Here is a 17,606-nt window from a genome sequence, read left to right on the forward strand (position 1 = left end):
CAGTGAAGTTTCTTGTGACACTATGTGAAAGACCCATACGTGAAGACAAACTGACAAGCTCTGAGGAATTTGCAATGGTGGAATAAAAGTGAAGAGGGGTGGGAGTACCATATCCCCTCCCTGTACATTGACCTGGAAGAATTAGGGCTGAGTTCTTTATAAGTGAATAGTTATTTTACATTCCTCAATTTTAGGGTGCCTGTTTTAAGACGCCAAAAAGGGGCCTGACTTTGAGGGTGGATGTTCAGCATTGTGTGAAAATCAGGCCCCTTTAAGAGGTCTCAAGTTGGGTACCCAAAATCACTAGTCGATCTTGAAAATCTGGGCCTAAAGGTAATTGTGTATTTTCTCTCAAGCAGTATCTTAATCTATTGTCCTTACTATAACAGGGTCCTGCAGATTCCCTAGGAGTGAGCATTGCTGGAGGAGTAGGTAGTCCCCTGGGAGATGTTCCCATATTTATTGCCATGATGCATCCAAATGGAGTTGCAGCTCAAACTCAGAAACTCAGGGTAAGTTAATTGCTAAGAAAGAAGGTTGGTAAAAAAGCTTAATTTGATGGTGCTAAATAAATTACTCTGGCTTGATCACAGAGTAGAGCCACATGGTGTATTCACTAGCACTTCAGGCCATGCCAGGAATTTCTGCCATTCAGATCAAGAGTACAGTAGTTTTAGATGGTAGAATTCTTTTCATGAACATTAGCAATTTGGGAGAAAACCTTAAAGCAACCTTGGAACATGGAGCCAGCATGGCTTTCAGATAGCAAAGTGAAGAACTTGGTCAAGAAAGTTAATAGAGAAGTGTTATTTATCCTTTCACACAATACAAAAACCAGGGATCACTCAATGAAATTAATAGGCAGTTCGTTCAATACAAACAAGAGGAAATACTTTTTCACACCACACACAACTAAACTGTGGAAGTAATTGCCATGGGGTGTTGTGATTGCCAAATATATAACTGGGTTCAAAAAGAGCTGGATAAATTCATGGAGGATAGGGCCATCAATGGCTATTAGCTAAGATGGTCAAAAATCCAACCCCATTTTGGGTTGACCTTAAACCTCTGACTACCAGAAGTGAAGAGGGGAAAATGGGTGGATCACTCTGTAATTGCATTGTTCTGTACACTCCCCATGAAGCTCTGGTACAGCCCACTGTCAGAGATAGGATACTGGGCAAAATGAACCATGAGCTATCCCATATGGCAGCTCTTATATTCTTATGTGTAGATAGATGTGTAGATAGATGTGTAGATAGATCCCACATCTGTCCTGATTATTGGCACAACAGTCAGCAGCCTTCTCAATGCCTGGAGTTATGTGATTTATTTTACTTCCTTCTGTTAGTTGCTTTTCCTGCAGCACATTCAACTTTCCCATCTCATTGCGTAGGCTTTTCTTGTTTTATATACCCACTGAGTGCAAAATTGGTATGAATGAGTGCATTACCACTTGTAGCCATTTATGTCTGGTTTTAAGGCTAGTTTGCATCACCACTGAATGTGGCCCCTGGGAGTTGCATTGGATTATTCCAGGCCGCATTTGAACCCGAGAGACCTGATGATAATATGCTACATTGGTCTGTGTTCCCAGAATGTGTAAATGATTGACTATCGTCTACTGATTGAAATATCAGAGGTGTGTATGTGTTGACTTCTAATGTCTAATTACAACTATAATACTGACATCTCTATATGTATGTGATTGTATTATTCACTAGTAGATTCAGATCTTAGAGGATATAAACCTCAATAACTACTACAGAATCAGGGCTGTTTCACCAGTTATCACTAGAGAATTGTGACTTGCACTGGAAATGAAGGGCCAGATTCTCAGGTGGCATAAATTGCTGAAGCTTTATTGAATTCACTAGAGCTGCCTTGATTTAAACCAGCTGAAGATCTGGGCCAGACTTTATTGTATCCAAGAACAAGAATGTGCTGTAGACAGGTGGTAAATATTTCCTTGATGCTATATATTTTTTGCAAATCCTACTAGCTAGATCCACTTCTCAATTCAAGTAATCTTCATGGAAAGGGTACCATCTTATTTTGTGTTGAAAAGATGGCATGTAGATCTCAGTGACATAGCTTCTTATTAATGTCTAGCTCTTTAATTTTTTCTTCTTTAGGTTGGGGATAGGATTGTTAATATTTGTGGAACATCCACTGAGGGCATGACACACTCCCAAGCTGTCAGCCTACTGAAAAATGCTTCAGGCACTGTTGAACTGCAGGTAAGGAGTTTCTCTGCACTGGTGTTCAGAACGCACTTTGCAGTTTTGATTTTGAGGCTGAAAAACCAAGAGTAACACACAACTGCCGAGTTCTGAGGAAAATGTAGCCAGAGAATATAGAGGGTTGGAAGGTTATGTTGTGCACTTTTCACATCCTCACCATATTTTGCTCCAAAGTTACCATTTATTCTTATTTTAGCTGAAAGGAAGAAAGGTTTTTGCAACAAATGAGGCTTGTTTTGGTCATGTCACCTTTGTAAATACTGTGGTGTTAATCACTGTATGCTCAGTTGTTCAAGCATCACCTTCCTCATTTCACTGCTATCTACAACGTGCCCTCTCAGGTGGTGGCCGGAGGGGATGTAAGTGTCGTAACCGGTCAGCAACAGGATCCACCAGCTTCCAGCCTTTCATTTGCAGGACTAACCTCAAGCAGCATCTTTCAGGATGATTTAGGGTAAGTGAGTATATTATCCTTGGTGGATCCTTTCTAACTGAGTTACCGTAAGGCCCACTGGCTGGGACTGCACCTGAAAACTGCTTAGAAGTTGCAGCATGTGCAGAGTGAGGTGTCCTGCTAACTTAGTCATGACTGTCACAGGAAGCATAGAACTGGGCTCCATAGGCCACATAGGACATTCTGGTTCATTTCAGGGTACAATTCACTATGCTGGTTTTGACCCATAAGGCTATGATTTGATTTGATTTGATTTCAGCACCGTAGAGGCTGCTTCATTCCTTGTGTTGTACTTGAGATCAGCTGAAGTACTTAAGCTAATTGCCCCCATGCTTAAATGGCAGGGCATTTTAAGTATGGATCTGCTGACTCTCTGAAACTCGCTTTCCCTGCGAGTCTATCAGAGCCTGAGTTTGTTGACTTGTCGGGTATGCTGCAAGGCACAGCTGTCCATTTACTGCCTGAGAGAGTGTTTTGGGGGCATCATATATTTTGATAGGTCACTTGATTTCCTAGGGCCAACACAACCTCCATGGTGGTTGGATTTTTTTTGTTCTTGGGGCAGGGTGTTGGTGTTTTAATTTTATATCTAATTGTACCTGGAATTCATTGCTGACACAAATATTAGTAGCTATTTAAATACATGATGTATATGCGCAAGGAGGTAGTTGGATGCCTATCTGCTAACATTTCCATCCTGAGTGCGAAAATGTGGGCACAGTTCTGTGTGGTTCAAAAATTAAATTATTTCAAGGCAGACCATCACTAAAAATCAGCCCCGAAACTTCTAGGTATACAGTGTATATTATATTCTACTGGGGGTGGTGAAAAACATGAGTGAAATTGTAAGTTCTGTAGTTCTTATAGTCTCTCAAAACATTGCAAATTTATAAAAATATAAGACCAAACAACAGAAGGGAACAGGAATGACTAAACCAGGCTTAGGAATTGGTTGGGGCTATGTTTGATTTTCTCTTATATATGAGTTTTTCGGGAGAAGGAAGGTTTTTCTAAAATAATGTTGTAGTTTTTGTGGGGTTTATTCTGTTTCTCTCTGAGCTCTAGGATATTGGTACTTATTTATCCGTAGATAACAAGCATATCCATAGATAATAAGCATCAGTAGTGGACCATTCAAATGATTATGTAGTGTATTAAATGACAGAATGAATAAACTTCTGCAGACAGAAGGTAAAGTACCATGGAGAAGTTATGAAAGGAAACTGTAAATAAGTAACCAGCTTATGGCATTAAGCAGGATTTCAGTGGTTGACATGAACTGAAATATTCACCGCAATATACTTAAAATCCTGTGTAGAGTTCTCAGCAAAGGAAAGTTTATTTGTTACTGTTGAAAGGTGAAGAGCCTCTTTGCTGAACAATCCACGTACTGAACTAGACATTCACAAAAGAAACAGGATAACTTCTTTTCTCTGTTGTAGGCCCCCTCAGTATAAGAGCATTACTCTAGACCGAGGACAGGACGGTCTAGGCTTTAGTATTGTGGGAGGATATGGCAGTCCTCATGGAGATTTACCCATCTACGTTAAGACAGTATTTGCAAAGGTAAGTGCATAGGTGTAAAACTACTCAAACAATTCAGTGCTCAGCAGCTGATTTATTAATATATGGCCTGGTGAGAGGCCAGTGGGTTCTGAACAATTTATCTTATTGCTTGTCTTCTCCAAGCAGGAATGCAGGCACCATTTAAAATTGTGTCTGCAGTTTGAGGCTTAAGTAAACTGGGCTCTATTTTCTGAATTCCCAATTTGCTCAAATCAAACATTTGGATTTGAGGATGTAATTTAGTTGTCCATCTTGGACAACTGGCCCCTCACTGTATAGATTGCGTTCTCTTCAAGCAGTGCTTGGGATTAGTTTGAATTATTTGCATATTATTCATATTATTTGCAATTATATGAATATTGGAATCAAATATAGGCGAGAACCACTGGATCCAAACCTTAACTTTGGAGCAGTTCAGATCCTGATCTACACTTGGTGTATAGCAGGTCTGAGTCAGAAAACCAAGTAGGAAAACCTCCAGACCTTGATGTTTAGGTTCAGACCTGGATTTGATTTCTAATTTCAATTGTTGAGAACTTGGCCAGCCAACCAAGATGGCTGAAGGAGTTTAAAAATTCCACAGCTCTGACTTATAGATTGTATGCAGTACATCATTCCCATGCTGTAAATTTCATTCCATTCATAAGATGATGAAGACTTTCATTACTCCATCTGGTTAGTTTGCACAGTGGAAACTTTATGCAAAAACCTATGGGCAGATAGAACCAGGACCTACTAAGGACAAAATGAGCCTGGATTTCTAGTAATGAAAACTGATCAGTTTAGCCTTTGTCAAGCAGAAAAGTTTAATGTGTGCTGTATATTGAACCCATTGTACTAGGACCCTCTTTAGATTTCTCTGTGAACAGCTATAAAACCAGGAGTTTCAGAAATGCATGTCTGCAGTTACATGCTGTTTAATTTCAGGGTGCAGCAGCAGAGGACGGACGGCTGAAGAGAGGGGATCAGATCATTGCTGTCAACGGGCAGAGCTTAGAAGGGGTGACCCATGAAGAAGCAGTTGCTCTTCTAAAAAGGACAAAAGGGACTGTCACTCTGACTGTTCTCTCATGAACTGGCTGTCCAGATAATAGGATCAACAAGATTCCTTTATCTACATTCCATGTAGCAAAGAGAATGAAAATGTTTATGTAGCCTTCTTGCTATTCCAGCTTTACCAGGCTGTTATATCACTGAAGAAAAATAACACTTAATCATATTTTTGAACACAATGGAAGTATTTGTCTTACTGTCGAATCACTGGGATGGGCTTATGTAGTCTCTGGCAAAGACTTAAGGTTTTTTGTTATTATTGTAATGAATACAGGTGACCCACCAGAACATGAAAGTTTGCATTAGTAACCGCATTGCAAAACTGGAATGTTTTTTGCAAAGAGGCTTTGAATATTTGAGATGGGTGTGGGAGGGAGAATGTGTGTGCTAAATAGTCAAGGGGGGAGGAGATAACTGAGACAATTTAAATAGCAGAAATAAAGTCACATGAGGAACAACAGTTTAACAAAAGAAGATAGATGGAAAAATTAGTTAGGAAGTCAGTGCTGCTAATTACATGCTCCAGAAGCAAAATAATGGGGGGGAGGGGGTTGGGGATTTTTTTGGTGCTTGAGGGTTGAAAAATCCACTTGCAGGAAACTTTCCCTGGTGAATGAGGGAGCCCTGCTGTATCTGCAATATCACAAGGATTTAGGCTTCTCTTTTAAAGTAGTGAACTTCCTAAGCTTGGTGGGTTTGAAGATAATGTTCCTGATGTGAACAGTAAAATGAACACTGCCCTCTTCCTGAGTTTGCAGACAGGCAGCTTCAGTGTCACAGTCACTGTTGCGCAGAGCTTCTTGAAGCAGCAGCACAAATTAACCACTATGGATAGCTTCCATGTCTCTAGTCAGAGCCCAGTGGAAAATAGTGAAATGGGTGAGGTTTCATGCTACTGCTGTTGCTCTAAGCCAGTGGTGAGCAACCTGCGGCCCATCACGGTAATCTGATTGCAGACCATGAGACATTTTGCTGACGTTGACCGTCCCCAGACATGGCCCCCTGCAGCTCCTAGTGGGCGGGAACAGCGAACTGCGGCCACTGAGAGCTGCGATGGGCCGTGCCTGTGGACGGTCAATGTCAGCAAAATGTCTCACGGCCTGCAATCAGATTACCGTGATGGGCCTCATGTGGCGCGCGGGCCTCATGTGGCGCGCAGGCCACAGGCTGCCCAGCACTGCTTTAAGTAGAAGCAGATACTGAAGACATTCAGAGAGGAGAAGGACCCAAAAAAAGAGAGAGAGGAGGGGTAGAATAATAAATACCCCCCCCCCCAGTATAGAGAAGTCCAAGAATAGGGCAAATGGTAGAAGTTCCTCTTCATCTTCACCCTAGTCAGAAGCATGCAGGAGCTGAAAGGACGGGAAGCTGCTGGAAGGACTTCTAAATTATTGAACTCTTACAAGCCAGGCACTGATATGTAAGATGAAGCCCCGTAAAGCTCGAGGAACAACTCTCCTAGCTTCTCACTATAAAGTGTTGTCCCTGGACCTTACTTGCGAACTCCCTGTCAGTTTCCCCCCTTTTGCCTAGTACTGTATGACTCTGCTTGGTGAAGCCTCATCTGTGATTTACCTTGTCACTAAATACAATTTGTCTTTTTTTAAAACCTTTAGAGAGGAAGAAATGTCAAAGATCATGTGAGCACTGGTGTTCCTTTAGGCTAGAGTGCTGCCCGCGGTGTACTTTCATGTGGCTGCAAGACTCTGCATAATGACCAGCAAAAACCTAGAGCAGCTGGAGCACCTTGTCAGTTGTTCATAACATTTAATTATTGAGTTCTGAAGTGAGGGCACATTCGAACTGTGCTAGAGAAATATGCAAAAAAGCCACCATTTATTCATCTGAGTGAAAAACAGCAGGGTTAGGAATGTTTGAGAAAGACTACTTGTGAATTGATAGCTAAATATAAGTGGATTAACTAAAAAAAAAACAACCCTCTTTTTCAATAATTATATTAGAGGTTACAATACAATAGGCTAAGAAAAACAGATGGTTCCAGTACTTGAGGCAACTGTTGATACATCATTCCCAGAATAGTGTGTGAAATGCCCATGTTATAGTATGAAAAGTCTCTTCAAATATTATCTATATTTGTAACAGAAGTAGTGTACAGAATTTTATTATTGCCTTTGTGTCTAAATGCAGGATTTAAGAGAATAAATATGAAGCTGTAAGAAGTGAATTAATAAATTTGCTGGTGTATTTGTGGTTGCTTTGTGATGAAGTTGGTTTTTTCCATTATTAAAGGGTTGGTATTAGGCCCACAATTTAGTTTTTGTAAAATAACATCAGATTTAACAAAATCAGGATTAATGATGTAAATGAATCAAGAATTCTTTTAACTTTTCCACTAAAAACTATATTTAAATGTGTTTTTGCATAGCTGAATCCCAAACACTGCAATACTGTCTTCCAGCTAATTAATGAGACCCAGGCATCAAAACTGACTAGAACAAAGGTTCTCAAACTGTAGTCCGTGGACCACCAGTGGTCTGCTAGCTCCCTTCAGGTGGTCCATGGATAGTTCCCTCTAAGATGCACGCCTGGGTGGCTGCACACAAGAAAATGAAGGGCCACCCACCTAATTAATGGAGCTGCACAGGCGTGGCTCCACTAATTAGGTGCCTGGACCCTGGAGAAGATGCACATGTAAGGTGAGGTGGTGGCCTTGTGGGGACTAGGGGGTAGGTAGGAGGGGGCAGTGGGGTGAGAAGAGGGGTGGGGGGGATTTGGGTCATGCAGGGCTGCAGTGGCCAGAGGGGGCACATCCATCGCATTAGAAAGATAAGACTACTGATATTAAAATATGAGTTGTGTGCTTTTATTTGTAGAACAAAAAAGTTTATTTTTTTTTTTATATAGTGATCTTATCCAAAGAGCTTTACAATAGTTAGTTAATGATACAAACAACATTTGGAAAGATCATTAAGTGGTCTTCTGAGCCCCTCAGCAATTTTCAGGTGGTCTGCGAAGATAAGTTTGAGAACTACTGAACTACAGATAAATGTGAAGTCACAAGTAATTTTTCTCCAAGTTGTCAGATGGAAAAATCAGTGAAAATAAAATTAGATTAGGGGGACAGGACTTGCCAGAGCAGTGATCCAGCTAGACTAGTATCTGTCTTTGACAGTGGCCAGTACTGCTTTCTCAGAGAAAAACACAAGATGCCACATAGTGGACAAGTATAGAGGAACTTATGCTTCAGTATATCCACTAACCACTGATGGCAAGGGGCTGATTACCCTTCCAAACTTTCTTTTCTCTTTCAGCATTGTGTAGTTAACCCTATCTAATGTAATTGGACTCCGTGCTGCAAGGTGCTGAGCCCTCTGGCCTTGATTCTGCAAAGCGCTAGTTTTCCAGTTACTTCGATGGCTCTACTCCTGTGCTTAAAGTTAAGTACGTCCTTAAGTGCTTTGGAGAATTGACATCAGAAGGAGGGCGCAGCGTTTCAGAGAGCCAAGCCCATTATCCATACAGATGTCTCGTCCTTTAGTTGAATCCTGCTAAGTGCTTGACTTTTAATAAGATAGCACAGTATTAGTAAAAGAGACGTGAAAAATGTGGGTCTGGATTGAACACAGCTCACATGGAGGGGAGCAAATTTCTCCCCCCGGCAGTGATAGTGCTGTTTTGCAGGAGGCTTTCTTTCCAGCAGAGTCTCTAAGGTGCCACAAGTACTCCTGTTCTTTTTGCAGATACAGACTAACACAGCTGCTACTCTGGAACCCATCAGGGAAAGGAGACTTTAATTTGTGGTTGGGGTTTCACAGCAGCCCAGATTGCTGCTCGTCCAGTGGGAGTGAGATTATTCATCCTCTCTAGGAATCTGGCCATAAAAACAAGAACATGAGCTGTATATTACATGGCAAAAATTGCACCTGCTTAATGGGCCTGTTTGTTCTGCTCTTCAGTGGCAAAGGGGCACGTACTGTTGCAGGAACAGAGCACAATGGTTAAATATTCAGCAATGATTAACCAAACTCTTATATTTTGCAAATCTAATATTTTCCCAAGCTATAAAATGTAATCCACGTTACACAGGGTTTTTTTCCTTTCCACTGATTTGTAAAAAACAAAACCCAACTTTCTGTAGAATGGCTAAGCTATTTATCAGGTATTTCTCATCTATGGCACATATGATGCTGGCGGGAAGAGATGAAGACTTACTTTTACAAATGTTACTAAAGAGGTTGCATGCATAGACCACTTTAGTGCATAAAAGCCTTTAAAACTACATTATACGTACTTTTTATTTAGTTCCTTTCCAACTACTGGATCAGGGATCTGCCATGGCACCTTTACAGATCTCAAACTTTTGGAGTTACTGGGTGTTTGTGGTCAGTATAGTAAGGTTGATGTAAGCATGTAACAATATCCTATTGCTTTTAGCAAAACTTCCACTTTCTGATGGTGGACACATTGTAATAATGTCCCTGGTGAATGGAATATGACCTCACTTCTACTGCAGAACTAGGACATGCTTCACTTTACATTGTTCTCATTTCCCCACCTTCAACATTTTTTTCACTATGGAAAATGCTTCCACAATGGGCCTGATATGTTATTCCTGACAGAAACATAATTTGAAACTATACATAAAAAGTGGATACTGTTCCCCTAGTAATTCTGAATAGCAATTAAATAGAAAGGCTATGAGCTTAGACAGTGCAAACCCTGAAAATGTTGCTTGCATCTCAGGCCTGGTCTACACTACGCGTTATAAACGAGTTAACAGCGTTTAAATCAATTTAACGCTGTACCCGTTCACATACACGCTCTTTATATATCGATATAAAGAGACTTTTTATATCGATTTTGTACTCCTGCCCAGCGAGTGAGTAGCGCTAAAATCGATTAAACATTTCAATTAGGTTAGTGTGGACGGAAATCGACATTATTGGCCTCTGGGCGGTATCCACAGTGCACACTGACCGTCTGGACAGCAATCTGAACTCGGATGCAGCAGGAGGTATAACAGGAAAAGCCCCGCGAACTTTTGAATTACATTTTCCTGTTTGCCCAGCGTGGAGCTCTGATCAGCACGGGTGGCGACAGTCCCAACAAAGAGCCAGAGGCGTAACGAGGATACTGGATCTGAATCGGCTTTATGGGAGACAAATCTGTTGATCAGAGCTCCGTTACAGAAGACGAAATGCCAAACGCGTTGAACAATAATCTCCAGGCTACACAGTGCTGCTGCCAAGTGTAGCGGCAAGCCAAGAATCAAATGGAATCTATGGAGGGAGGGAGGGGGTACTGAGGACTCCAGCTTATCCCACAGTCCACAGCAGTCTCTGAAAGTATTTGCATTCTGGCTGAGCTCCAATGGTTCTGTAGGCCTTCAAAACACATGGTCTGACGTGGTTCAGGGAATAAGTCTCAGTTTCTTGGTCCCTCCCCCACCGTGAAAGAAAAGGAGAAAGATCATTTCTTGACTCGTCTATCACCCTTGGTGTAACTGATGCTGCTGGTACCACGCATGCTGCACGGTGAGAGCAGTATCCGCTCCATATCCATGTCCCGAGTGATAGTGGTAGACGTGGCAGAGAGATGGTAACTAGTAGTCTATGACCGCATGAGTGTCAAGCTTATAATTGCACACTATGAGGCGTGCGGTTATTATCAGGGATGATTCTACTGTCATGACAGACGAGAAGTGGCGAGTGCCTGGGTATAAGAGTTCTGGTATTACCAGTTATAAGAGTAATCGGCTTAGTACGTCTTCATGCCACTAGCAACTGAGGGCTGAGCTTCAATGCCTCCCTCACGTATCCTATGTAAAGGAAAAGATTCTGTACTGCCTGAACTGTCATAGCAGACAGCATCCTGGGCGTCCTCTCCCCGAGCGTTATTGTCCTGCCTGGACTGTCACATAGCCCCGGAGGTGCCTCTTCCTCATCTTTATCTCATAAACAAGTCCTAGTTTCTTATTCTTTTATGATTCAGGACCAAATGGGGTGGGGGGGCACTGCCACGGTAGCGCCAGGAATGGTTGGGGGAGGAGGGACAGCACGGGTGGGTTGTTGAGGGGCACCCTGTGATAACGAACAGAGCAGCTTGCTGTGATACACTGGTCTTCTGTACACTTGCCCTTATTTCTAGGCAGGACTGACTTATTTTAGAGAACACTAAAGGAATGACTCGGGATCATTCCCAATTTGCTTTGTGCGGCCCCGAGCATCTCAGCCAGGGCACTCATGATAGCAGGTGACAGTAAGAAGGAGAAAAATAACCGCATCTCATTGCCGTTTACTCCGGCAGTAGACAGTCAGAATACTGGTAACATCTCTGCTATCATGCAAAAAGCATATGAATGCTGCTGTGTAGGCGCTGGAGTATCGCCTCTGCTCCGCAGGCATCCAGTAACACATAGACGGTGCCGTTTAAAAAAAAAAAGTCCGGACGAGCTCCATGATGTCGGCAAGTGGCATCTGCCAGGAAATCCAGGGAAAATCGCGCGAAGGATGTCAGCTGTTGTTTTTCCCGGAGGACGGAATGATGACGACATTTACCCAGAACACCCGCGACAATGATTCAACCCGAGATTCACAGGGGCGGGAGGACTGCAGAACTATGGATAGCCGACGGAACGGAATAGCTACCCACAATGCAACGCTTCAGAAATCGACGCTAGCCTCGGACCATGGACGCACAACGCCGAATTACTGTGCCTAGTGTGGCCGCGTGAAATCGAATTTATAATATCAGTTTTATTAAACCGATTTTAGCTAATTCGATATTATCGCGTAGTGTAGACGTGGCCTCAGATTAAAGATACTGGCCCTCTCTAAAAACCTTTATTTATTTTAGCTTGACTTACTGTTTTTTATCGCCAGCATTGTCATACAAGCAAATTACTGTATTAAAATATAGTGGCAAAATGTATTTACAAGAAAGAAACCCACCTAATCTTCTCCTTTGAGAGACATTTTAGAAAACAACCTTTATCAATAAAATCTGTGAGATGCAATGGAGGTATTAGCTCAGGAATAGTGAGTTCTGTACAAAAGATTTTTTTTAAAGGCCATGAATGTGCGAATCAGATTACTTATCAATATAACTAATCTTAACTGAGTGCTATACTAGAGGTTTTAGTATCTGATTGTATTTGCCTGCAGCGGAATTAGCAGCTGCACTGCTAAAAGCAGGTGAGGACCAGTTTCAATTTCAGTGCTCAGACAGTAAATGTCTGACTTGTTACCCAATTATTTAAGAATGCATTCTGATTGGGCGAAACTATGTTTGTTTGGAAACTTTTCATCTCTCTCTTTCTCTCTACCCATCTTGGCAGACTTAACCAGCCCTATACCTGCACCAAATGAAAATAGTCTACTGGCTAATGGGATACCTAACACAGCTATTGTCATACACATTTTTGTCTGTTCATGGTGCTTTTGTACACTTCACTTGGAAAGTGGGTTAAAATCTAGACCTTATTCCATGGAAGGAAGCATGTCATGGGATGGGAGTTGTCTGAGTTCTAATTCTGGCTCTGCCAGACAGCTGGTTTGCCCCTGAATAAATCATTTGGTCTCCACTTCTGCCCACACACAACTGAGATTAAGGAAATTTGTCTCAGGAACTTTCTGTTTGCACTTAAAGTGCAGGCTTAGTACTAAACTTAAATAGTAAATACAGTCATTTTCAAACAGCTGATGAAGTGAGGAAAATGAATGAGGTCTAAGATATTGTATGCAGGTTTTATGTAACTACCTAGAGTTTTTTTTTCAGCAGGAAAAAAACTAAACTAAACATCTAGTACTTTGCATGGCACCCATAACAAACAGATATGTTAGCCATGAGGTTTCTGTGATACTGCAACAAGCCTATCCATCACACATTAACATATTTCATTTGGTATGATGCTTTAATTGTTCATATTAAAACAGTTGGCTTTCTTTGGTTTACAGTTCTTCTAAACCTCTGATAGTTCTGGAAAGATTAATAATAGTGTGTGGAAGGGAACAGGAGCTGGGGGTAAAAATGTAACCAGTGCTTGGGATGTACAGTAGATGTACTGACAATCACTGATTCTTGTGTGTGATTCATCTACCCATATTTATTTTCCTCTGAATCATCCCAGATTTCATGGTCCTTTCTCTATCTTTTCTTATTGATCAGGTTCTGTAGCACAGCCTGTGGGCCAGATTTTCAGCCTGTACTTAACTATACCTTGGTTTTTGGCAACTGCAGGTTTGGGGGTACAAATGAGGCTTTGTTTTATATGAATTAGACACCTAATTAGTTGCCTAGATGTCAAGATGATATAAGTGCCCATACAGAATTTTTGCGATGAACTTGCACCTGCAAGTATTGACTCTCAGGAACCGCTAGAGTCAGAGGATACTGATTCCTGTCACCGAGTAAGGATGGTATTAACCTCTGTAACTGTGACCCAGGTCAAGTGCTGGAGGTAGAGCATCCAGTTCATGATGCATCACCGTTCTGTGTAGTTATGACTCCCAAATATTTCCAACAGATAAAATGGAAACTGGGTTTTCAAAATCTGCCACTTTAACTCAAACATAAAGAATCTGTACAGGCCCAAAGAAATATTGTTTGAATGAAATTATTCTGAGGATTACAGTGAGGCTAGTTTTAAATATGCACTAATCTTCATTGCCAGTTGTGTTACCTGCAACAAACAAGAATAATATAACCCTTTCTATTAGCTTTCTGCCGAGGAATTCCACCACATTGGGCTATCATACTGGCTGTGTCAGTTTTTGTAGCTTGGACTTGAACTAGGGGACATGACATGCATTAGTGGAGTAAAATTAAGGTTGTGCAGAGCTAGGCAGACGGTCATACTTACTATGAATGCTACAAAGCTTTAAATATGTTAGTAAAACCTCATTTGAATATAAAATACAGCACCGTGTGTTCACTCAGGCCCAGATCCACAATGGTTCTAGGTTCCCAACAGTGAGAGCTAGGTTTCTGTGTTGCTCTAGCTAATTTCAGGTGGGGAAGCTGTGCGCTCTACTCCCTCTCTGTTGATTTGTTTTCCCCAAAAGCCAACTATAGGGACTCCAGCATGGCTAGAGCACAGCCCATGTACTTCTCCTTTTCATGTACAACAATCCAATCATGTCCTTTCCTTTGTCAGTCATTGATACACTTTTATTGTGACAGAGGCTAGAGCCAAGTCTGGATCTGTTTTATAGGTAGATTATGATCCTATCGCAGATAGGGGTAAGCGGTAGACTATATTGTTTGGAAAGGGGTATGCAGCCTAAAAAGTTTGAAAACTAGTGCCCCAACTAAGGAGACCTCTCAACTTCCATCTATGCTTGTTAACTGTTTTTCCTCTTTGACCACTAGATAGCACTAGAGAATCAAGGTAACTTCTGAGTGGTGTAGGAGCTGAAAGTTTATTTTAACTGGGGGAAAAAAACAAACCAAAAAACCAACCACCAGGACTGCCTTGCTTAGTGCTTTAACGCTGCCCAGTGGTCTAATGGAACCTATTCAGTCAGTGTGAGTTTATTTCACCTGATCCTAGGTTTAAAATTTCCATATAACCACATCCCCAATGAATCAAAATTAAATTAGACAAACAGAGATATAACTACATCCTCCAGTCCTCTTCGCAATATTACAAAGGCCTGCTCCAAAGCCCACTGAAAGCAATGGCCTTCAAAAGTGAATGCTTTGGCGGTTTAAACAATAATGACAACAGCAACAAACAACCCCACAATCAAAACATAACCATATGGTTGGCCTTTGTTCTTGAAATGAGTTCTAGAAATAACTAAACAAAAACTATCAATTATGCTTGTCAATTTCTGAAGCTTCACCCCAGCCTTATAAAATTCTCTGATACTTTTTTCTCAAAAGCTAAATTCAACCATGGTGACACAGATGAGGTTACATAATAGTATAACTGACTTTACTATTGAAAAAAAACCAGGAAGCACTGCTAGTGACTGATGGTTTTAATCTAATTTTTTAAAAGGGAAAGCAATAATGATATATTTAGTCACTAAAAGACCATCTAAATCAATCCAGTCAACTCTGGACACATGCATCAGGAAAAAAGTTCACAGATGTTTGAATCATCAGCTATTTGTATTATATATATATATATATATGTATGCCTGCTTGCATGTATACAGCCCATCTTTTTCAATTGGCTTACATCCTCACACAGTAGAATCTAGTGTTTTATCTGTGCATTCTATATGCAGAGTTTATGGCAGTCTGCAAGAATATACATACGCTGGAGAGTAGTAGCCCACATAGTGTTAAGAAATTTGCACCAAACTCTGTTAGTCCCTGAAAAATACGTGACCGGATACATTTTCAAAGCATTGTACTGTAGGTACCCACAAATCCTGTTGTTATTCATTAACAGGAGTTGTATACAATTCCCACATGGTACTTTGAAAATTTACCTCTACAGTTAATGGCATGAACATGAAATGTTCCAGTTTGGAAGTGATTGATGAGAGCAAGATGCAGTTAAACCTCCCGTATGCTTATCACCAAGGACAGACTTGTAATCAAGATGATCATCAATCTCTAGTGTTTTGCTGATAAAATTAGATTAAACAGATTAACACCCAAGCATATGCAATTATTCCAGAGGCTAATTGGCTGTAGGCATGCTTCATTTCCTTGATATTGGCCTTCAACAACAGTACCTTAGCTGTTGCTGATGAAGATTTTTAGAGACTTATGAGTCAACGCTGTTTAAACATGAAGAATTTCAGCCATTGAGCTTTTTCTTCCAGAAAGAACAACCTGTTATCAGATGATGCAGGGGAAAGTCTTAAGATTTGCTTGCAAACACAACCCATCCAGAGTATCACTGCTTGACAGTTTTCTGTAGAAATTCAACTTTTCCTTACAGTGATTGAAGAAAGAGTGTTTAAACATGATAAGGGATTGAGCAGTACTAAGGACTGATGATCTATTTTTCCACAGTTAAAGCTGAATGAATGCACCCTCTTGCCAATGCCTTCCATTCTGGCTTGAAGGGGCAAACTTCCTACGGTAATGAGTCATTTAAGTCTATGCTAATTTGGAGCAGAGCAAGGGCTGCAAATCATGCTTGTAGCCAGTGGCAAGCACTCTTGTTTAATAGACAGCTAGTCACAGCAGGCTGACTAGCAAAAACAGTTAAATGTAGACTAGAAGACAGGCTAAAAATCAGCATGCACCTCAACTGCTTCAGAGCAACCCCCATTCCCCCCGCTTTGTGGACTTACTCGTTTATTGCACATATAAAACTATACTAATCATGTCCTGGCCATACAGTTATACTGCACTTTGAAATGAAGCTAGTTTTACAGAGAAGTTATGCTGTGATTCATTTCCCTCCAGATGCCAATGGCGGGGAAGCTGTTTGGTAGCTAAGAGCATTGAAAACAAGTTCCAGCAAAACTGATCTTTATCAGATCCTGTTGAAAAGGCTTTATTTATTAATTGAGTGGTGAAACAGGCTGAGAACAATCCTTTATGTAACCCAGATTAAAATTTAACCAAAGGAAAGTGGCACAGACTGACATTGTTTTTACACCCATTTTTAATGCATAATAGGATAGGGAAAAGGTCAAAGCTATTTTTTAAAAACATAGTTATAAAATGATATGAGCCTGACTTTTCTGCAACGTCTCTGCTGGCCTGCGTTTGGGAGGCAATCACGTATAAGAAATGCATTATGTAATTCAGTAATGTCATACGAAGGACAGCGCTTGATTATGGGACCTGCTGCCACCAACTAAAAGTCTAGTCTCCTGTGTTCTGAAATACTATCTCCTAATTTTGGTTATTGGAGTCAGTGTATGAGTGCTTGGTGGTGTGGTGGCCTATGATATACAGGATGATGCTCTGATGTGATCTGATGATCATTTCTGGCTTTAAAAGGAATGTTTCTTCCTCTATGTTTGTTTTGTTTTTGTGATGCTCCCGCTCCAAAAGTGAAGGCCATTATTAAACTGGAGTTAAGGAGAATTGCAGCTAACAATATAAGCGACTTGGACAAAATTAGAACTCCTTATCTCGGTGTCAAACAGAGAACAGTAATGTGCATAGCCAGTTCATCACCATATTCAATAAGATACAACTAATGGGCTTTTACATTTAAGGTCTATTTTTTTTAAACAAAATGTCTTATTGGCTTCCAGTCTGTACAAAGAGTAGTAGCATTACAAATAATATTAGTAGGAATAGAAAAAAAAAACTATTAAGATTTTCCTCTTAGACTGGTGTAAATCTGGTGTGTGTGTCTATTAAAATCAGTGGACGTAACACAGTTTAAAAGAGAAGAAAAATCTAGT

At 40.9% G+C, this 17,606-nt stretch overlaps 1 protein-coding gene across 22 annotated transcripts in view; it reads left to right on the plus strand.

Moving 5' to 3' along the window:
* The window catches only part of MPDZ (multiple PDZ domain crumbs cell polarity complex component), a 145,638-nt gene extending 139,272 nt beyond the window's left edge, over positions 1-6,366 (plus strand). For all 22 annotated transcript variants that reach the window (XM_032768668.2, XM_032768669.2, XM_032768666.2 and 19 more), the window contains 5 exons: positions 390-512; positions 2,136-2,240; positions 2,585-2,697; positions 4,140-4,263; positions 5,191-6,366. In XM_032768668.2, the coding sequence (XP_032624559.1) occupies positions 390-512; positions 2,136-2,240; positions 2,585-2,697; positions 4,140-4,263; positions 5,191-5,337 (612 nt within the window). In that variant the 3' untranslated portion in view covers positions 5,338-6,366. The remainder of the gene's footprint in view (positions 1-389; positions 513-2,135; positions 2,241-2,584; positions 2,698-4,139; positions 4,264-5,190) is intronic.
* The last annotated feature ends 11,240 nt before the right edge of the window (positions 6,367-17,606 follow it).

Source organism: Chelonoidis abingdonii, chromosome 6 (genome assembly GCF_003597395.2).
Source record: "Chelonoidis abingdonii isolate Lonesome George chromosome 6, CheloAbing_2.0, whole genome shotgun sequence".
Classification (NCBI taxonomy): domain Eukaryota; kingdom Metazoa; phylum Chordata; order Testudines; family Testudinidae; genus Chelonoidis; species Chelonoidis abingdonii.